The sequence below is a fragment of the Telopea speciosissima genome, chromosome 9 (assembly GCF_018873765.1).
Source record: "Telopea speciosissima isolate NSW1024214 ecotype Mountain lineage chromosome 9, Tspe_v1, whole genome shotgun sequence".
In the NCBI taxonomy this organism is placed as follows: Eukaryota; Viridiplantae; Streptophyta; class Magnoliopsida; order Proteales; family Proteaceae; genus Telopea; species Telopea speciosissima.
In genome coordinates, this window is record NC_057924.1 from 37940491 (window position 1) to 37963616 (window position 23126).

The window sequence follows — 23126 nt, forward strand, 5'->3', positions numbered from 1 at the left end:
ATATGACTCCCCAAATGATAAAAGAGAGATGAAGAGGGGAGAGGGATGAGAGCCTACCTCAATTAGGGTGGAAATCAATGCCAACCACCCCCTAATCAGTCTTGAAGTCCTCTTTCTTCTCCCCCTCTCCTTTCTTTCTTCTTCCCTCTCCTTCTTTCGTTCTTCTTCCCTCTCCTTCAATGCCCACGGGGTGTAGTTGGAGAAATGAATAGCCTTATAGGCCAAAGGCCTTTATTACTAGAAACAGTCCTTAGGGCCTGTTTGGTTTAGCCCTTAAGTCAAATAGAGTCCAACTTGGGTTGTTTATTGGGTTTGTGGGACCAACATCATGGCCCACATTGTGAGTAAAGACCAAGGGTGGGGTTCACCATGTCCAGGGATACAAACACGAGGTCCAGGACATGAGGATGTGGGTCCCACATAAGAAATTATACCAAATGCATATAACAACTCGGACGAACTATTGGACGAAGGTAGCAATAGTGGCCATCCAATCTTCCGCCCTAGTGTTAAGGCCAAAAATCAATTCTTTGGCTGCGGGGCCTTGACCCACACCTCAAGGCTGTCAAGGGGGGTCTCCCCACATGTATATTAGGTAATGGTCATGCCCAAGAATATATGCTTACCTTTCATCTAGGTTTAATTCCCAGATTCCGAACAGCAGCCTTTTATCAATGCATTTGACACAAAGGCACCACTTGTTGATGCAAGTAGCCACCAGGCTCTCCTTACGTCTTGCCTCACTTTTGGGACTGATGCTAGGAGGGTAATCTAGGAAATCACCTTCCATGAACCTCCCCTAGTCTCGGTTGAGAAATCTTTCTTCAACTCGGAGTCCGATGCATTGGTCTACGATCTTGTGACTTGGCTTGATGACCATGGTGAATAATTCGCCAGCGTACGCTGCTACCTTTTCTATGTGGTACAACATTTAAAATTATATATTAGGGTTCTTGGGTGCGGTTGTAACATTCCCCACTCCTTATAAGAAATTTCATCCTCAAAATTTGACGTACCTTCTAAGTCAAACAAGGAGGTATACTTCGCGCGCATCTTGACTTATGTTTCCCAAGACGCCTCTCTCTTCAGGTGATTGAGCCATTTCACCTTCACATATGAGACAGGACGATTGCGGAGGTGCAGTACTTTATTGTTGAGTATCTCCTCGGGCTGCTCCGGGTATGTCATGTCAGATGCCAATTCCGACAGCACTTGTGATAGAACGTGGCTCGAATCATGAACATACTTTCATAACATAGAGACAAGGAACATGTCATGTACACCTGCTAAGGAAGTAGGAAGGGCCAATCGATATGCCACCAGTCCAACCATTGCAAGAATCTTATATGGGCCAATAAATCTTGGGTTGAGTTTCCCCTTCTTGCTAAATTGCATCACTCCCTTAGTGGGAGATATTTTAAGAAACACTTTGTCCCCAACCGCAAACTCCAAGTCCTTGTGCTTTAGATTTGCATAACACTTCTACCTGGACTTGACAGCCTTGATATGCTCTCTAATTAGATCTACCTTTTCGCAAGTTGCCTGAATCAATTCAGATCCCAAAAAGGCGATGTACTCCAACTTCATCCCAGTACAATGGCGTTCTACATTTTTTCCCGTACTGGGCCTCGAACAATGCCATACCAATTATAGCTTGGTAACTATTGTTGTATGCGAACTCGATGAGCGAGATGTGCTCATCCCAGTTGCCTTGCATGTCTATTGCACAGGCTCATACCATATCCTATAACATTTATATTGTTCTCTCAGATTGCCCGTCTGTCTGAGGATGGCATGCAGTACTGAAACTCAATAGAGCGCCCATGGCCTTCTGAAAGCCACCCCAAAATTTTGAAGTGAACCTGGGGTCCCTATCTGAGATGATATTGACAGGAACTCCGTGTAGGCGAACCACATTGTCGATGTATAAGTGCGCTAGTGTATCCATTGAGTACATGACTCTTATTGGAGGATGCAGTGGGCCGTCTTCGTCAATCAGTCAACAATGAATCATATAGCATCAACACCCCTAGGTGTACAGGGCAAGCCGGTAATGATGTCCATAGTTACATGCTCCCATTTCCACTCAGGAATGGGTAGGGAGTGTAGGAGACCATCTGGTCGCTGCCTATCAGCTTTCACCTATTGACAAGTAAGGCACTTAGCCACATATTTGGCCACATCCTTCTTCATTCAACTCCACCAGTAGTGCCCCTTTAAATCCCTGTACATCTTCGTACTTCCTGGATGGACTGAATAAGGAGAGTTGTGAACCTCCAACAACACTTCCTTTCTCAACTGAGCATCCTTTGGAACACATAACTGATCTCTAAAAATGAGGGTGCCATTATCGGTCACTGTAGATTCTAGCTCTCACTGTGTATCTTCCTGAATAGCCTCCATAGTTTCTTGAAAATCTTCATCGAAAGACTGGGCTGCTCGGATTCTCTCCACCAGTGTTGGTTGCACAAACAGGGCTGCTAAGGTCAGGGTAACACCCTCAACTAGCAACTCTAACTCCATCTTCCTTACTTCCTCAACCAGTTTCTCGCTGACCGCCAATGATGCTACTGATAAGGTTTAAGATTTTTGGCTCAGCGCATCAGCAACAACATTTACTTTACCGGGGTGGTAGTGGATGGTACAGTCATAATCTTTCATTAACTCCAACCACCGCCTCTGTCTCATGTTTAGCTCCTTCTAAGTGAAAAAGTATTTGAGGCTCTTGTGGTCACTGTAGATTTCTCTCTTTTCACCGTATAAGTAGTGCCTCCAAATTTTTAAGGTGAAAACTACAGTTGCTAATTGCAGATCATGAGTTGGGTAATTCTCCTCATAATCCTTCAGTTGTCACAAAGCATAGACCACTACCTTCCTATCTTGCATTAACATACAGCCAAGGCCCATCTTTGATGCATCACTGTAAACTACCATCCCTCCAGTATCATTAGGAATGGTGAGTACTAGAGCGGAGATTAACCTTTGCTTCAACTCTTAGAAGCCCTTCTCACAATCATCAGACCACTCAAACTTTACCCCCTTTCGAATTAGCCGAGTCATAGGAGCTGAGATTTTTTAGAAGTTCTCGATGAATCTTCTGTAATAATCGGCCAAACCTAAGAAACTTCAAATGTTTGCCACATTCTTGGGTGTCTCCCAGTCAACCACAGACTTTACCTTGCTGGGATCTACTTCAATATCTCTGACAGAAACTAGATGCCCTAAGAATGCCACTTGTTGTAACCAGAATTTACATTTACTAAACTTGGCATATAACTGCTTCTCTCAGCCGTTGTAGTACCAAGTAGAGATGGTCCGCGTGTTCTTCTTCACTCTTGTTGTACACCAAGATATCATTGATAAACATAATGATGTACTTGTCTAGGACGTCATGGAACACTCGGTTCATCAGCTCCATAAAAGCTGCCAGAGTGTTGGTTAATCCAAAGGACATAACCAAAAACTCATAATGACCGTAGCGAAATCTGAATGTGGTCTTACTTATGTCACTACCTCTGATCTTCAGATGATGGTACCCTGATCGGAGGTCAATCTTTGAAAACACCTTGGCACCTTGCAGTTGGTCGAACAGATCATTGATCCTAGGTAAAGGGTATCGATTCTTGATCGTCAACTTGTTGAGTTTATTGTAGTCGATGCACATCCTCATACTAGCGTCTTTCTTCTTTACAAACAACACCGGTGCTCCCCATGGAGACATACTGGGTCTAATAAAGCCCTTCTTCAACAGGTCTTGAAGTTGTGCTTGAAGTTCCTTCAACTCCGATGGTGCCATCCTATAGGGAGCTTTAGACACTGGGGCTACACCCGATATCAAATCAATCATAAATTCTGTCTCCTGGTCTGGTGGTAACCATATGAGGTCTTTCGGAAAGACATATGGGAATTCCTTCACCACACTGATTTCTTTAAGAGATTTAACCTTTGCTTCTACATCTATTACCAATGCCAGATAGCATTGTCGCCCTTCATTCATCAACTTCTAGGCTTGCAAGGTGGAGATAACCATCTTCTTGGGTTTCTTAAGTTCAATGCCCTTGGACCCAAACCTTACTCCCTTTCTTGGTTCGAATAGTATTCTCCTCTCTGCACAGATTATGCTAGCGCCATGCACTGATAACCAATCCATTCCCAGAATTACGTCAAAATCCTTCATATCCAATTCTATCAGACGGGCTATCATCCCTCTATCATTCACCCGAACTTGATCATACACCTGGTTGAGTTCAATGACACTGCCAGTGGGCGTGCTAACCCTTATGCCTTGAGTCAACTGTCTTGGATCTGTACTTATCTTCTTAGCAAATGTGGGAGAGATAAATGAGTGGGAAGCCCCCGAATTATATAATGCATAACCAGGTTGTGAACATACAACAATCATACCTATGACGACATCAAACAACCAAACATAGTAATAAAATCCACACACATGTATCGTATTAAAGATTAAATTGTGATACCTGTGATGGCATTTGGATCAGCCTGGGCTCTTCATTTGTGAGCGAGTAAACATGCCCTTGGGTCCAATTGGCAGTTGGGACAAGATGAGCACGACTCTTTGTCTATGCTTGGAGAGCCTCCCGTCGAGGCTGTGGACAGTCTCTAACCATGTGCCCAGTTTCATTACAGTTATACCACATTAAGGTTTGTGTGCCATAATGAGGTGTCGCTGCTGCATTGGAAACTTGAGTCGTATCAGGTTTGTATTACCGGACTGGGGATGCAGTGGTGTAGGATCCCCTCAGGAACTTACTAGGCCCCTTGTAACTAGATGAGCTCATGGGCCTCTTGCCAGCTTGAATGGCCTTGTAGCTTTCCCTCTACTGATCCTCAATAATCTTGGCAGCTTAGACCACCTCGGCATAGGTGGGTAGTTGTGCAGCACTACAAAAGTGCTAATGCTATGCCTGAGTCCCTTATCAAACTTCCTTGCCTTGACATTGTCAGGCTTTTGGCGCTCAGGGGCAAAGTAGAACAAGTCCTTGAAATTCTACTGGTATTCAAGGACCGTCTTGGATCCTTGACTCAGGCTCGAGAATTCTGCTTCCTTCTTGTCATAGAAGTTCCATAGAAAGTAGTTTTGTAGGAAGGTCTCTATAAACTGAGCCCAAGTAGCAATTGGATACTTAGCCCAAAAGATTTCCTTAGAGGAGCGCTACCAGCCATCGGCTTCCCCTAAAAATTGGAACATAGCACACCTGATCTTCTCAAGGTCACTGCACTGTAGAATTTCAAAGATCCTCTCTAGGTCCCTGATATAAGTTGTCGGGTACAAAGAGTCATGGATCATCTTTGGAAAGGTTAGGGGACGATGCTTTTGGAACTTTTCAGATAGTTTAGAGGCATTAACCCAAACTGGCGCCACAACGAACTTGTGGAGCATCAGGAGTAGGGGGAGGAGGAATTGGCACTAGTTGAGCTAGAGGTGTGTCGGCAGCTGCAACAGGTACGGGTGGAGGGTTACCTAGTGCGACAGCAGCTGCTGGTGCTGGTGGGAGAGTTCCTGGTGCAGCAGTAGCCACTGGTATTGGTGGGGGAATCCTGGTGTAGCAACACCCACTGGTACTAGTGGGAGAGGAACCACAGGCACCGGAGGGGGCATTGGTTGCCTTTCCTTAGCAATGTCCCTGAGCTGATTAGTCATTGTTTGCATAAAGGGATGCTGTTCTTGTTGTGCGTCCCTATGCTCCTGTTGCATGACTCGAAGCATGTTGCTCAGTAATGTAGAGGAGTCCACACTATTATTTATCGGAGGTGGTACCGGCAAAACCATGTTAGAGGCATCACTGGCATCTTCTCTAGGGGGTGAATGGTTCCAATTCCGGGTGTTAACCATTGTGAACACTTGTCAAAGTTCATAACGCTTCATAAGGTTAAAAGCAAGATATACAAGAAATGAGGCAATTGGTAAACCATAGGCACAAGAATCAAAGATGGAGTACTAGACATGTAATAGCACTCAAATGGAGGAACAAGGGCCTAGGTAGAGGTACTAGTTAAGAACAATAGGCAGAACACACTTTAGAACGCGGATGGAGCTACGGCCAGAATCTCCACCCCAGTGGTTCTGTCGGATGATCCATCGCAGAATAGGTAGGACAAAATGTACCGACGGATTATCCACCTGTGGTTCTGTCGGATGTTCCGTCAACAGGTATGAGATCCATCAAAATTCCTGAGGGGTTTGGAACTGCGGACGGAAGCAAGCAGGGTAGTTCCATCTGATGTTCCGCCCTATTCAAATTACAAAAATCGCATTTTTACACGAGACAGAGGGACCGACGGAAGCACGATAACTGATTTCGTTCGATGTTCTGTCACAAAATTTTTATAGTTACCAAGTCTGTGAGTTTTCAAACTCATTTGGGGCTTTTTGTCTTGGGTGGAGGGCAGAGCAAGGAGGAGACGAGTGCTTCTGTTCGAGCTTCCACCCCTCCCACATCCTTGCATTTGGGAGCTTCCACTTGATCAATCCACGCTTCCACAACTCCCTTAGGTATGATTCTTCTTCTCCATCCTCTGTTTTCTAGATTTCTTTTTCTTTTTCTTTCTTCTTAAGTTTCCAGGGTTTTCGTTTGTTCTCTCTCTTGGCTGAACACATGGGGTAGGGATGGGTGTTGTAAATCAAATTTCCCTCATTTACTAGTGTTATACAAGTTTGAGGGATCCAACCCACACTGCCATCACCGATTGTAGCTGGGGTTTGTATGAACCAAGCCTCAATAGAAATTTGCCCACTGTTTTTGGGAAAAATAGTAAGCAATGTTGAATGTACTTGGGTTTGACTAAGGTTTCTTGCAAGGCAACTGTTTGCACAAATTAACAACCGCAAGCGTACGGATCAATCGTAGCTACGGGTCAAACTCAAGCAGATGTACGCCACTCTATTTTACTCACTTTAAAGCAATGCAAAGAGAACCAAATTAATTTAAGTGTTGGATTAAACTAATGATAATTAGACTAACGCATCCTAAATCACAAACATCTATCGAAATTACGCATCTAAGGAATTGAATTGGCGTCCTAACATATAAGCATCTAACCTATCAAAACTAACGCGGATTTGAAGGAATAAATTGCAGCCACACATCACAATCACATAAAAAAAAAAAGACAAAAGAAGAGTACGGCAAAGAGATTAGAGAGGTGAAACCCGAAGGTGCTTGAACTAGACTGAAATTGCTTGCTTTTACCACACTTGAAATGACACTACCAAATCTGAAATTAAAACAAAATAGTTAAATTAAGATGTTTAACCTAATGCATGATAATGATAATAATAAAAAAAAAAATAGCATTCCACAAGCATGGAGTAATTGGAGAGGTAGAGAATGAGAATAAAAATAATGGAGAATTAGAGTCTTACTAGAATGGAGAGAATAGAGTCACGTACTCAACGATCCTCTTCATCTCTCTTTTAAAATAAAAATAATGGAGGAATTAGAAGGTTAAGAAGAAGAAGAAGAACTAAAAATAAAATTAAGAGATTGAGAAGAAGAAGAAACTAAAAATAAAATTAAGAACTAATATTCTCTTCTACAAAAGTTGAAAGTGCATGAATTAATTAGGCCTTGCATGAATGTAGTTGAAAAAGCTTGAACATTTGAATAATCCTTACATGGCTTCCTCTTCCAAGTCTCTAATTTCTCTCACAAGGATTAGAAGCCTAGACTAGAAAGCTTTAAAACTAAACTAGAATTAAAATATTATAACCAAATTGAAGGCATAAATTAAAAGTAAAGCTTGAATTAAACCTATTACAACTATTAAACTAAGCTCATAAATCAAACTAGAAACTTAGAAAGCCAAAAATTAGAAGGAGAAGAAGAGAAAATTTCACTAATTATTGAACTAAAAATTGCATAAAAATTGAACTAAAACTGAACTAGAACTAACTAAAAATTAACTAAAAATTAACTAATTACAACCCAAAGGGCAAGGGGTATTTATAGGGGGAAGGAGAGGAGAAGGGAGAAGAGAGAAGAGGTAGGAGAAATATTCCCTTCTCCTTCCTTTAAAAAAACACTTGAATCCCATGAAAAAAAATAAAAAAAATAGAAAGTGGGAGAGATCTTAGCTACATAAACCTTCTATTTTCTAAGTGAACTTTCTAATTTAATCTTGTGCTTCTTTCCATTTCTTTGCAGGTGTCTTCTCCAAGCAATGAGATCAAGGCATCTTTGACTTTTCAACCTTCCAAGAATGAGAGAATCTTCTTCAAAGAAATCTATCCAAAGTAAACTCCCAAAAGTGCCCTTGGAAAGTTGGATGAGAGAGAGAGTGATGACTAGGATTCCACTCAAGAATAAATAAAATACCCATTCTGTCCTTCAAAAAACGTGGAGCATGGAGTGCTTATATAGGCCTCACTATTGCGTTGCTTGTGAAAAATTACCCAAAACAGACCCAAATTTTGTCCAATTTGGAATTCGGGAGCCCAAGATATCTCAAGTTGAAGTTGGACTGCTCTAGAGCCTTCCAAATGGAATCTTTCGACTAACAGAAAAGATAACTTCTGATAATTGTAATATGGCCCATCAAATCCAAACTTTCGCTATTATCAATAATTACAAACAAACCCCTATCATAAAAATTGACAACAGTGGCATGCCATTTTCGCGTGTCATTATGGAAACGGCCGTAACTTCTTCGTTTCAACTTGGAATCAAATGCCGTTTGAACCGTTGCGGAGCTGACTCGACGGGCTACGTATCCATACTATTAACACATCAAAATTATGCTAAGGGGCCCACTATACTCATTTTCAAATTTGATTGATTGACGTGATTCTTTCAGTGCTCAATCCAAACTTTATTTTCTCGACTCCTGGGCGCTTCCGGCTACTGCCAAACACCACTAAACAGCTTAAAAATATTTTCTTAGCATCATTTGCTCCATTTTCATAAGAATTCACCTAAAACCTGAAAACACAAACAAAAACCTCGAGTAGCTCCGCTCCAAGTATAAAAATGCATGCTCTATGGCCCTAAGATTTCACACATAATGTGCTCATCAACAACCCTCTGCTTAATGAGTTAGACATACCTATACTTTATTGGATTATTTGGATAGTGTCGAGGTAATGGTTGAAGCAAAATACCAAAATTTTCATTCTTGTAGAATGTGAACCTATCTTCATACATTTTAGACTTGTTTATCCTTGCTTAGTTGCATTTATGTTTGTTGTGATTACCTGAATGGTCCTATAACAATGGATGGAAGAAATCCCCCAAGCATGCCCTTGATTGTTTGTGTGGGTTCTAAATTAGGGCTTGGAAGCAATTTCTATACTTGCATTATTTACCCTCAAACTCCATCCCAATTGATTGTTGGAACCTTAGATCATACATTTTTTTTTTTAACTTATTTCTTTATTTATTTGCAAGTGTGATCAGATGCATATGTTTGTATCTATTAAGGGAAGGAATCCCCCTCCATTACATCTGATCTTTTATTTTCACTTGGGTTCACTAATGAATTGAATCTTCCAGGCTGTGCGAATGATTAAGGAGGTTCAAACTCCATATTTGCTGTATTTTTTTTTTATTAATTCACCCATCGTATTCGTTGATTCAATTACCATTGAATTAATCATTGTATTCTTGTTTCTTCTTTTTGTTTGTGTGTAGATAATCAAGTATAATGGCTCCAAGGCAACGAAATGCCCACGCACCTCAAGTGGCACCTTTTAATGCTAACAGATTTACTTCAGCAAAGTCTAAGGGCTTATTCAATGCACACTCCCATGATAGGAAGATCATAGCAGGTAGAGATGCAATACCTGAGGAATCAGTGACCTTTAAGGTGGATCTGAGGTTTGACAGATTGGGGTGGATTAGCATGCTCACCAATCCCAGGTTCTACTATCCTACCATAGTCAGAGAATTCTACTCCAACATGGCTCTCATTCACGAGGGCGTAGACAATCATAGGATGACTTGCTTTATGAGGGGAGTACCTATTTCTTTCGATGAGGTGGAGTTGGGAATGCTCTTAGGAATATCTTCAGACGGAAACAGGGTCTACTACCCCCGGGGAGCGATCCCAACAAATGTCTATCCAAGCCGAATTGCAAGCTTTTCTACCAGACCCTCACGGATTACATGCATGAGGACAGTGTAGACTTAACCAAGTTCAGTTCTTCTCAACGGGTCTTAACTTACATTGCCAAGATGAACTTGGTCCCAGCTAGAGGTCACAACACTGAGCCCCCACTGATGGCAGCCTCCCGAGCATACACTCTCTATGTGGGCAAGCAGACTTACCTACCCTACATTATCAGTCAGCACATGGAGCAAGCGGTCTCCAGACCTAACCATAAGAACACCTTGCCCTACAGAAGGCTGCTCACCTAGGTCTTCCTCCATTATGGAATAGATCTCGCCAATGAAGTCCAATCTAAGAGCTTCGAGTAACCAATTGGGTTCAATGTACTTGTTACACCCGCGCCCAAAATACACCCTCATTTTTTAGGCCAAATTGAATTCTTATTGACGGGTGTCACGACGCTGCTAATGGCCAACACCGTGACTTTGGACCATAGCGATCAAGGAAAAAATTAAACTCAAGGATTGGGTTCACACCTTGTTGGGAGATTGGACCACACAATGGGTAAGCTTTGAACCCTAAATGTTTGGTATACATACCCCCCTCGAAGTCCTTGATGTGTAGGCCAAATCCCTACAACCTTTGATTTCGGCCTTACCAACAAGGACAAAACAATGGGCGAAACCACCACGACTGCCTCCGTTCGATCGTCCGTCCATGCTTTTATGATTATTTTATATGTTTTCTTATGTGGGACCCACTTGCCCATGTTTTGGACACTGTGGCTATGTCCCCGAACATGGTAGGCCCCCACCCTTACCCTCTTTTACATTGTTGAACCTTGTATGTGGACCCACAAGGCCCAAATCTGATTTGAATGGGTTTTAGTGTTAAAGGCCTAAACCAAACAAGACTTAAGACCTTAGCACTTTAGGTTTTAATGAGAAACCAAATGGGCCCTTAAGGCCCATGTTTTGATTCTAAAACTAGTCTTAGGTGTATTTCTTGTTAAATGGATTTTTAAGCTACCCTACCCAAACAGGCCTTAAGTTACAACTAGGAGACCCTAGCCAAACAAGCCTTAGTTAGACTTTTTCTATAAAAAGGGTACCTAAGGCTAAGCTCTCTCATTTTCTCATTTCTTCTCCTAACCAAATCGTGGAAGGAGAAGATGGTTAAGGAAAGAAGAAGAAGAAGAAGAACAAGGAAAAGAAGGAGAGAGGGGGGAAAGGAAAACAACTCCTCACTCACACTCTCTCCCTCCACTCTTGCTATCCAGACAAGGAAAGAAGAAAAGGAAGGAAAGAATGAAGGAGGAGAAGAGAAGGAAAGAGTAAAGAGGGCTCACCTAGCCTTGTCCTTGCTGCCTCCATTGAAGGTGAGCCATCTCTCCCTCTCCATTCCTCTATTTTAGTTTTGGGGTTTGGATTTGGGTATAACCTAGGGTGGGTTTGGACTTGGGTTCCTCTTGGAACCTAAGAGATGGTGGTGTTCCTTATTTTAAACCCATTGTAGGGTTAATGTCTTCCCCTAATGCCCATTGATCTCTCCCTTAGCCCCATTTGGAGACTTAGACTTCAAGGACATCAAACACCTAGGTTTAGTTCTTGGAATGGATTCAATCCATTGAATCCAAAAATCCCTCGGTTTTGATGTGTTATTTTGACCCTATGTGACCTTAGAAACCTCCCCTACAAGCCTTTAAAGCCATTAATGGCCTTGGGAATCAGTTTGGAGGAGTTTTGGATTGAAAACCCGTGTTTTGCTGTAGGCGAAACATCAGATGGAACCACTCTGCCTGCTTTCGCCTGTAGTTTCAAACCCTTCGGTATTCCCACAGTGAATCCGTCTGCTGCTGACAGCTTGACCACTGCTCAATATTTTGGCCATAACAAAATTGCGTTGTAAAATAGACTCAAAGGGATATATTTCCTATGGAGGAACCTTGGACCCAATCAAAATGAAAGACCCTCAAAAGTGGGCCCAAACCTAGATGATGTGCTTTGATAGCAACTTTAGAACATAACTTTAATCCGGTGACCGCGCCCACATCGTGGCTGCTTGTGTTAACAAATTTTATTGGGGTTAATTACCACCTAAATTTTCCTCTAATTATACTAATTAAATGGCCTATTATGATGCCAAGGTCTACCCTTGATGCTCTCAAAACCCCCTTGCTGTCCTAAGGGACTTGTGACCTCAACCTAGAAATGGAAAAACACTAAGGTGAGACCAATCCATGGAATCTCCCAAGACCAATGGATGATATGTGACATTATACCCTTAGGAAGGTTTAGGACACCCTCCCCTAGCTCTTGAGGTTGTTGGACCTCAAGGAAGAAGACTGGGAATCAGACTGACTTAAGGATTTCACCTGTCCACACCTTCTAACTCTATGTTTCATGTATCCCTAGGCTACCTAACTAGTGTAGGAGAGCATATATTAAGGCAACCCTTACCAAACGCATCGAACAACATACAAACAACTGGTCAATGGGTTTTGGGTAATTGTTTGGGTTTGTTCACATTGTTATATATATAATATGTATGTTGTTCACATCGTTATCTTATTTGATTGGATATTGCATTTTCTTATTATGAGATGATGATGATATTGATAATGTGGATTGTGTTGCGTTACAGTGCTGAGAAGTACTGATGTCGAAACTCCAAAATATGGGATTCTTATACCTTACATGTCATATTGGTCTGTATGTGTCGTGTCGTACTAGTACCTGGGTGATAGATGGAATGGGACGTTGATGCACCCAGAATAACTCTTGGGATGATAGGACTTGCATATAATATATCTGTGGTTAGGATCATTTTTACCTTATGCTACGACCCTTACCAACAGGGGTTTAGGTGTTGGATAACCAGAACACCTGATGCATGTGGAGTGTGAGAGAGGCCAGGCCAGGGGTAGTAATGGTTAACAGGGTCTGCCTCTGAGTGGTGATGACTATGGCTGACGTGGGCCCCACGACAACAATTGAGGTTTCACTGTGGCAATAGGTTAAGTGACCCATGGTTTCTCCCGAGTTGTTGCAGTAGCATATACCCTTGACTTAGAATTGTGTGCTACGTGGCAAAGAAATTAATAATTCATGCATCATGGACTATTTGCGATTATGTGTGTTTGTGCATCTTTTTTTCTCTCACTAGCTTAGTGGAGCTAGCCCCTTTGTGCACAACTTTTTAGATTTTGATGCACATGATTTTGTTCCTGTGAAGCCAGAGGCCGTGACTGAAGATCATGGTGATGGTTGCCCCTTTGATGATTGTGCCTACGGGCCGTACTGTTACTTGGGATTCGATCCCATTTTATTATTTTGAGAGCCTTGTGCTTTGTATAAACTTTTATGCATTACTTTTTTGGTAGTTACTTGATATGGTCATAGGAATTTTGTAACTATACTACTTAGTATCATTAGACAATGAACATCTTGTAACTATTTTATTTATGCTTCCCCAAACTCTGATCTATCTCTTTGAATGTATTCTTCTTTTACTTTTCGCACTCTGATATTATTGTTATTTAATATTGGTTAATGACTGTGAGTTGGCCATTGCATCAAGATCCTGGAAGTAGTTTGGGATGACATGTGTTGTCCTAGTCATACCCTTTTATAGTACTTTGTCCTTTGTTGAGATGGGGGTGTGACAGCACTGCTCCGAATGAACATCCCATATGATTCCTATAGTTTTGGTGAGCCTATTAACTATGGGGAGGGAGGAAGAGCCTAGGAGAGTGAGGGGGATGAGGAGGAAGAGGTGCGATCAAGGCAGGGCACTGCAGGAGTCTCTAGTATAGGGGGAACGATACGAGTGTTATCCTTGTTGCCATCAGGCAGCTGAACACCAAAGTAGCATGGTCAGTACCGACATGGCCCAGGAGTTTACTGACATCAGAAGCCAGTTCTCATCTTACAACTAGTGCGTCGAGAGGATGGAAAAGGACCTCCACGGCATCAACACTTACCTCTACTATGGAGGCAATAAGGAAACGGACGACAGAGATGGTAGAGATGGTGATGGCATGGAGGACCAAAGAGTAAATAATTTTTTTTTCTTGGCAATCAGCTATATCATGCAAGTATATCATGGTTCAACCTTAGCACCTAGCCAAAACTCGTGTAAACAGGATGACTAACAAAATCGGCTCTCTCAGTAGACAACGTACTTTCAAAGAATTTAAAATCCCTTTGATCGGTATATTTCAATTCCCTCCTCAGTGCGGAATTTTTTTATTACTTCAAAGTGTAGGGTATTTTGGATGCTCTCAAAGTCTTTCAGAAAAGTAAACTAAAGAGGCTACACACTCGCACTCAAACCAAAGTAAAGACTACAATTCAATGAAATCCCCCCCAAACTTAAATGATGCAGTGTCCTCAATGCATAAAAAAAATAAAAATAAGGACAAAGAAGAGGGGGCGTACCGGATATGATCATGGTGGCTCAAAATAAGGAGGTGCATGGAAATCCATGACCTCGTAAGAATGTGGTGAAGAAAGTGGTATGAGAGAGGAATTAAAAGATGTGCTAGAGATTGTAGAGTGTGTACCCTTACCTGGATCAAATATTACAGAGCCTCCATTGTGTTGTTGGGACAACACCTCTTGTTCCTTTTCAGGCGGTTCCACTGGTGGTGACGTGGGAAGAGAAGTAGACAGATTACCATCTGGCTCAACAAGTGGTGGCTTGGTCCACAATTTAGAAGGCTCTCCCCCATACTTGGATTGAGGCAAATCCTTTAGACATTGATTAATACCTGTGTTAAGAGCAGTTGTAACCAAATCAGGTGGTTCAAAAATTAGATGCACGTCTTCATCTAAGCATTGTTGCTTTCCCAATCGAAAGACATTAAAATTACGAGATGCATTCCCAAAAGACAGCCTCATCAGACCATTCCTACAATTGATCAGAGCATTGCTAGTAGCTAAGAAAGGTCTACCAAGGATAATTGGGATTTGACCTTTGATATTGGTCACAGGTTGGGTATCTAGGACTATGAAATCCACGGAAAAAAGAAATTCCCCAACCTTTAATAACACATCCTCAATTACTCCCTTGGGAGTCTTGACTGATCTATCTGCCAATTGTAATGTGACAGATGCAGGCTTAAGGTCTCCTAACCCTAATTGTTGGTACACTGAATATGGCAATAAATTGACACTAGCTCCTAGATCTAGAAGGGCATGGTCAATTCTAGTGTTACCAATCATACATGAGATAGTTGGGCAACCAGGATCCTTATACTTAGCCACTATCTGTTGTGATAGAACTGAGCTCACATTGGCAGTCAGGAAGACTTTCTTAGGTACATTCATTTTCCTTTTCTGAGTACACAAGTCCTTGAGGACCTTTGCATAGGTAGGTACCTGGGAAATAGCATCTAAAAGAGGGATGTTAACTTGCACATTTTTTAAGACATTTAAAACTTTTTCAGTTATTGCATCCTTCTTGTTGCTTTTAAGCCTATTGGGAAATGGAGCCTTAGAGACATAATTCTTCTCAGGTGGCTCTTCATGTTTCTCTTCACTAACCACTATAGGTTCATCAGACGAACCTTGGACAAGGGGCTGATCATTCACAACTATGGGAGGGTCATGTGGGGCACTTACAATGGGTGATGGATGGAGAACATTCATAGCATCAATAGGAGGCTCAGAAGTTAAAGGAGTTGGTTGAATTGGAGCCTCTTGTTGGTTCTCACATCCACTCCTCAGAGCATATATGGCATTATATTGACTAGAGGGTTCTGAGTAGTGTGGACTCTGATGGATTAGAGTTCAACTGAGTGTGAGGTGGATAGGGCATAGAGGTCCCAGGGTTCAGATCTGGTTGACTCGCCACCTTACCCTTTTCCCTTTCATGGAGAGTATTGGCCAGTTGAGAGATTTGCCTCTCCATGTTATGTTGGCTGGTCAGGAATGTGCTCATGAGGAGCTCCATACTCTTCTCAAGGGAATTTAACCTGGTAAACTCATCACTATTTTTCAAAAATTCAGGTGGTTGCTGATTCATCATTGGGGTTAGATTATTGGGAGGGGAGACAAATCTAGGGTTAGTCTGCTGGGGAGCAAACTGACCTTGGATTGGAGGCTGGAATGTAGATGAACCAACTTGATTGGGATCTTGGTTCCATGAGAAGTTAGGGTGATTTCTCCACCCAGGATTATAGGTTCCACTATAAGTATTGTTCATTACATGCACACTCTCATAGCTTCCATGCCCACTACACCTATTATGGCACTCATCCATCACATGTGATGAGGATTGGTATCCACTACACAAAAGGGTGGTCTGACAAACCTGATTTATCGGGGAAGGTCCCTTGGTCACTATGGCTTCCAGTTTTCTAATAAGACTGTCCAACTGAGCCTCTTTGGCTACAGTTCCCTCTACCAAAACTCCCTCACCGGAGTTTTCATTTTCTTGAGTAGATTCCCACTCTCTGGTCTTGTCCGCTAAGTCAACCAAAAACTCCCAAGCTTGATTTTCATCGGTGAATGATGTGAATCCAGTTGGGCACATGGATTCCACCAACTACTTGGTTTGATAATCTATACCCTCATAGATGATTTGGCACAGATGCCAAGTATCTAGGCCATGGTGAGGACACTCTTGAAGAAGGTTGTTGAATCTCTCCATGAATTTAGAGAAGGATTCGTTTGGCCTGTGTCTGAACTGCAGAATATCATTCCTAATCCTATTGATCTTATGCAAGGGAAAGAACTTCTTTAGGAAGACAACTATAAATTGATCCCATGTAGTTATTTAGTCTCTAGGCAAACCATAGAGCCACTTTTTAGCTTGATCCTTAAGTGCAAAGGGGATGAATCTCAACTTAACCGCATCATCAGTCAATTATTGCATCTTAATGAGCACACATACCTCCTCAAACTCCCTAAGAAACAAATATGCATCTTCGTTAGCTACCCCATGAAAGTGAGGCAACATACTAATGAAATTAGATTTAAGCTCATAATTGTTTCCTTGGGCGGCGGGTAAGCGAATGCATGAGGGTTGTGCAGCCCGTGCGGGATAAAAGTGGTCCCTAAGGGTCATAGGTTGCCTCTCTCCTTCCTCACCCATAGTTGAAATCTCAACTCGTTCTATCCGGTTCTTAAAATTCCTCTCCCAAACAAGCATACAAAAGCCACAATCCGAAATTTAAAGCACAAAGCTCTCTTTTTTTTTCTTTTGGATTTTTAAATTTTTTTTTTTTTTATTTATTTATTGAAAACACTACGAATCAATTAAAATTGGAAACTAAACAAGCGTCACCCCCCCGGCAACGGCGCCAAAAACTTGTTTGAGTTTAAAATAATAACCGCAAGCGTACGGGTCAATCGTAGCTACGGGTCGAACACGAGGAGGTCAACCTTGAATAAATTTTCACTTTTAATTAACGCGAAGTGTACAACTTACCAAATATGGAAACAACCTATATATAGAAACTACCAATTATGGAAACTAGCAAATATAGAAGCAACTAAATTACCAAAGATAACAAATTAAAAATAGAAACTAGGGCAACCACTAAGGTAATGGATGAATTAAAAATAAGAAAGTCACTTGGGAATGAGTTCCACCATGAGAATTAGGGCAGATCAATGATTAGCATATTAGGGCAAAGCATGCATACGGCCTAAGTCTATAAGATATGCGGCACGGCTCATATACGGCTAACATATCCTATGAAAACAGTGCTCATACAACATACAATGTAAACAAAAAAAAAAATACATGAACATAATGGTGTCACAATGGATACGACTAACGAACATGTATATAGTTCCCCTTAGAATGACATACAAGCTGTGGGCGGTCATCCATCGTAAGTCCAATATTGATCATGTCCATTAATCACATAGACAATGCTAGCCATCAATTCTTCCTTCTCTCATGGTTTCACCCACTCCCAAAAGGAGAGGTTTAGCTAGCCATGAAAGCAATGAAGAGGGAAGGAAGGATTGATGGAGAAAAAGACATAGAAATTATTAAAACTAAAATTTATAAGAAGAAGAACTTAGCTGATTCGAATAACTCCAATGAAGATGATTCCGTCACTTGAATCCCATCACTTGAAGCCGCATCCAATATTGAAGAATAAATTACCAAAGTGTATAATGAAGATTACACATATGATCGAAGGGATGGGGAAATAAAATTTATCCTAACAGTGATTCTAAAAAAAATAAAATTACTTATGATAACCTAATTACATAAGATCTAAAAACTAAAAATAAAAAGAAGAGGATGAAAGATCAGGTATAACGAAGAGGAACGGCACTACTGCTGCTATTATCATTCTAGAATAGAAAATTAAAACTGAAAAAGAAAAAACGAAGGACTGAAGGGAGAGAGCGGCTAGAGTGCGGTCAAGATGGGTTTTATATGGGGGAGAGAGCTCGTGAAAGGGAGATGGGAAGGAGATAGGAGAGATGAGGGAATTTAAGAGGAAGTGGGAGAGAGAAGATATAGAAATCGAATTTACCAAAATAAAAGAAATACAATCCGAGAGAGAATCCGAGAGAGTTAGGAGAGAGATTAGAGAGAAAAGATATTTTTCTCATTTTTTTATTATATTTTTTTATCCTAAATTCCAACTTCACTAAGAATCGTTTTTGGGCTATATCTTTTTATCCTAGGTCCAGATGGAACTAACCCGAGAATTAAAGTTACACCATTTTAAATTCCAGACAATATGAGCCCAATATCCGATATCTTTTGAAAGATTCTTGAGTCTCCAAAATTATCGTTATGCCCCTATGCTTGATTTTTCTCTCTTCTTCTTCTTCTAAACTCGATACGGCTCTAATCAAGTGACTTCCGATGTTGTGCATTGAAAAGCTAACCCGACTGAAGTCTTCAACCTCGTAATCTGGCATTTGGCGGTCCAATTAGACATGTATTCTCCACTTTGACCAAAATGCCCCTAAACCTGAAAAATGACAAAAAGTACCCGAGTAGCACTTGTTCAATGTGGTAAAATGAATGCTTTATATCCTAAGATTTCACACATAAATGTGCTCATCAGCAGCCTCCCGAGCATACACTCTCTATGTGGGCAAGCAGACTTACCTACCCTACATTATCAGTCAGCACATGGAGCAAGCGGTCTCCAGACCTAACCATAAGAACACCTTGCCCTACAGAAGGCTGCTCACCTAGGTCTTCCTCCATTATGGAATAGATCTCGCCAATGAAGTCCAATCTAAGAGCTTCGAGTAACCAATTGGGTTCAATGCACTTGTTACACCCGCGCCCAAAATACACCCTCATTTTTTAGGCCAAATTGAATTCTTATTGACGGGTGTCACGACGCTGCTAATGGCCAACACCTGTGACTTTGGACCATAGCAGTCAAGGAAAAAAATTAAACTCAAGGATTGGGTTCACACCTTGTTGGGAGATTGGACCACACAATGGGTAAGCTTTGAACCCTAAATGTTTGGTATACATACCCCCCTCGAAGTCCTTGATGTGTAGGCCAAATCCCTACAACCTTTGATTTCGGCCTTACCAACAAGGACAAAACAATGGGCGAAACCACCACGACTGCCTCCGTTCGATCGTCCGTCCATGCTTTTATGATTATTTTATATGTTTTCTTATGTGGGACCCACTTGCCCATGTTTTGGACACCGTGGCTATGTCCCCGGACATGGTAGGCCCCCACCCTTACCCTCTTTTACATTGTTGAACCTTGTATGTGGACCCACAAGGCCCAAATCTGATTTGAATGGGTTTTAGTGTTAAAGGCCTAAACCAAACAAGACTTAAGACCTTAGCACTTGAGGTTTTAATGAGAAACCAAATGGGCCCTTAAGGCCCATGTTTTGATTCTAAAACTAGTCTTAGGTGTATTTCTTGTTAAATGGATTTTTAAGCTACCCTACCCAAACAGGCCTTAAGTTACAACTAGGAGACCCTAGCCAAACAAGCCTTAGTTAGACTTTTTCTATAAAAAGGGTACCTAAGGCTAAGCTCTCTCATTTTCTCATTTCTTCTCCTAACCAAATCGTGGAAGGAGAAGATGGTTAAGGAAAGAAGAAGAAGAAGAAGAACAAGGAAAAGAAGGAGAGAGGGGGGAAAGGAAAACAACTCCTCACTCACACTCTCTCCCTCCACTCTTGCTATCCAGACAAGGAAAGAAGAAAATGAAGGAAAGAATGAAGGAGGAGAAGAGAAGGAAAGAGTAAAGAGGGCTCACCTAGCCTTGTCCTTGCTGCCTCCATTGAAGGTGAGCCATCTCTCCCTCTCCATTACTCTATTTTAGTTTTGGGGTTTGGATTTGGGTATAACCTAGGGTGGGTTTGGACTTGGGTTCCTCTTGGAACCTAAGAGATGGTGGTGTTCCTTATTTTAAACCCATTGTAGGGTTAATGTCTTCCCCTAATGCCCATTGATCTCTCCCTTAGCCCCATTTGGAGACTTAGACTTCAAGGACATCAAACACCTAGGTTTAGTTCTTGGAATGGATTCAATCCATTGAATCCAAAAATCCCTCGGTTTTGATGTGTTATTTTGACCCTATGTGACCTTAGAAACCTCCCCTACAAGCCTTTAAAGCCATTAATGGCCTTGGGAATCAGTTTGGAGGAGTTTTGGATTGAAAACCCGTGTTTTGCTGTAGGCGAAACATCAGATGGAACCACTCTGCCTGCTTTCGCCTGTAGTTTCAAACCCTTCGGTATTCCCACGTGAATCCGTCTCTGCACGGCATGACCACTGCTCAATATTTTGGCCATAACAAAATTGCGTTGTAAAATAGACTCAAAGGGATATATTTCCTATGGAGGAACCTTGGACCCAATCAAAATGAAAGACCCTCAAAAGTGGGCCCAAACCTAGATGATGTGCTTTGATAGCAACTTTAGAACATAACTTTAATCCGGTGACCGCGCCCACATCGTGGCTGCTTGTGTTAACAAATTTTATTGGGGTTAATTACCACCTAAATTTTCCTCTAATTATACTAATTAAATGGCCTATTATGATGCCAAGGTCTACCCTTGATGCTCTCAAAACCCCCTTGCTGTCCTAAGGGACTTGTGACCTCAACCTAGAAATGGAAAAACACTAAGGTGAGACCAATCCATGGAATCTCCCAAGACCAATGGATGATATGTGACATTATACCCTTAGGAAGGTTTAGGACACCCTCCCTAGCTCTTGAGGTTGTTGGACCTCAAGGAAGAAGACTGGGAATCGATCGACTTAAGGATTTCACTGTCCACACCTTCTAACTCTATGTTTCATGTCTCCCTAGGCTACCTAACTAGTGTAGGAGAGCATATATTAAGGCAACCCTTACCAAACGCATCGAACAACATACAAACAACTGGTCAATGGGTTTTGGGTAATTGTTTGGGTTTGTTCACATTGTTATATATATAATATGTATGTTGTTCACATCGTTATCTTATTTGATTGGATATTGCATTTTCTTATTATGAGATGATGATGATATTGATAATGTGGATTGTGTTGCGTTACAGTGCTGAGAAGTACTGATGTCGAAACTCCAAAATATGGGATTCTTATACCTTGCATGTCATATTGGTCTGTATGTGTCGTGTCGTACTAGTACCTGGGTGATAGATGGAATGGGACGTTGATGCACCCAGAATAACTCTCGGGATGATAGGACTTGCATATAATATATCTGTGGTTAGGATCATTTTTACCTTATGCTACGACCCTTACCAACAGGGGTTTAGGTGTTGGATAACCAGAACACCTGATGCATGTGGAGTGTGAGAGAGGCCAGGCCAGGGGTAGTAATGGTTAACAGGGTCTGCCTCTGAGTGGTGATGACTATGGCTGACGTGGGCCCCATGACAACAATTGAGGTTTCACTTTGGCAATAGGTTAAGTGACCCATGGTTTCTCCCGAGTTGTTGCAGTAGCATATACCCTTGACTTAGAATTATATGCTACGTGGCAAAGAAATTAATAATTCATGCATCATGGACTATTTGCGATTATGTGTGTTTGTGCATCTTTTTTTCTCTCTCACTAGCTTAGTGGAGCTAGCCCCTTTGTGCACAACTTTTTAGATTTTGATGCAGATGATTTTGTTCCTGTGAAGCCAGAGGCCGTGACTGAAGATCATGGTGATGGTTGCCCCTTTGGTGATTGTGCCTACGGGCTGTACTGTTACTTGGGATTCGATCCCATTTTATTATTTTGAGAGCCTTGTGCTTTGTATAAACTTTTATGCATTACTTTTTTGGTAGTTACTTGATATGGTCATAGGAATTTTGTAACTATACTACTTAGTATCATTAGACAATGAACATCTTGTAACTATTTTATTTATGCTTCCCCAAACTCTGATCTATCTCTTTGAATGTATTCTTCTTTTACTTTTCGCACTCTGATATTACTGTTATTTAATATTGGTTAATGACTGTGAGTTGGCCATTGCATCGAGATCCTGGAAGTAGTTTGGGATGACATGTGTTGTCCTAGTCATACCCTTTTATAGTACTTTGTCCCTTGTCGAGATGGGGGTGTGACAGCACTGCTCCGAATGAACATCCCATATGATTCCTATAGTTTTGGTGAGACTATTAACTATGGGGAGGGAGGAAGAGCCTACGAGAGTGAGGAGGATGAGGAGGAAGAGGTGCGATCAAGGCAGGGCACTGCAGGAGTCTCTAGTATAGGGGGAACGATACAAGTGTTATCCTTGTTGCCATCAGGCAGCTGAACACCAAAGTAGCATGGTCAGTACCGACATGGCCCAGGGGTTTACTGACATCAGAAGCCAGTTCTCATCTTACAACTAGTGTGTCGAGAGGATGGAAAAGGACCTCCACGGCATCAACACTTACCTCTACTATGGAGGCAATAAGGAAACGGACGACAGAGATGGTAGAGATGGTGATGGCATGGAGGACCAAACTCCACATCTCAATTACTCTTTATTTCATTTCAGCAGTTGTTTATTTATGTTTTTCTTAAATTTAAGACATGTAAGAACTTGGCAGTGTTAGCTGACATTTTGTAAGCTCTTTTTGATGGTTTTTTTTTTTTTTTTG

General features: G+C 41.6%; 1 protein-coding gene across 1 annotated transcript; it reads right to left on the reverse strand.

Annotated features, from left to right (window-relative positions):
- Positions 1-5366: 5366 nt before the first annotated feature.
- On the reverse strand, positions 5367-5857 carry LOC122638870 (abl interactor homolog). Its single transcript, XM_043831719.1, has 2 exons — positions 5631-5857; positions 5367-5562 (listed from the first exon to the last, which is right to left on the reverse strand). The coding sequence occupies exons 1-2, from the start codon at positions 5855-5857 to the stop codon at positions 5367-5369; spliced, it is 423 nt and encodes a 140-aa protein (XP_043687654.1).
- Positions 5858-23126: the final 17269 nt, after the last annotated feature.

Coding starts and splice junctions, on each gene's coding strand:
- LOC122638870 (XM_043831719.1), bottom strand. CDS start 5,857: ATGGTTAACACCCGGAATTGGAACCATTCACCCCCTAGAGAAGATGCC. Junction 5,563..5,630: donor AGGGACATTGCTAAGGAAAG/GCAACCAATGCC, acceptor TTGCTACACCAG/GATTCCCCCACCAATACCAG.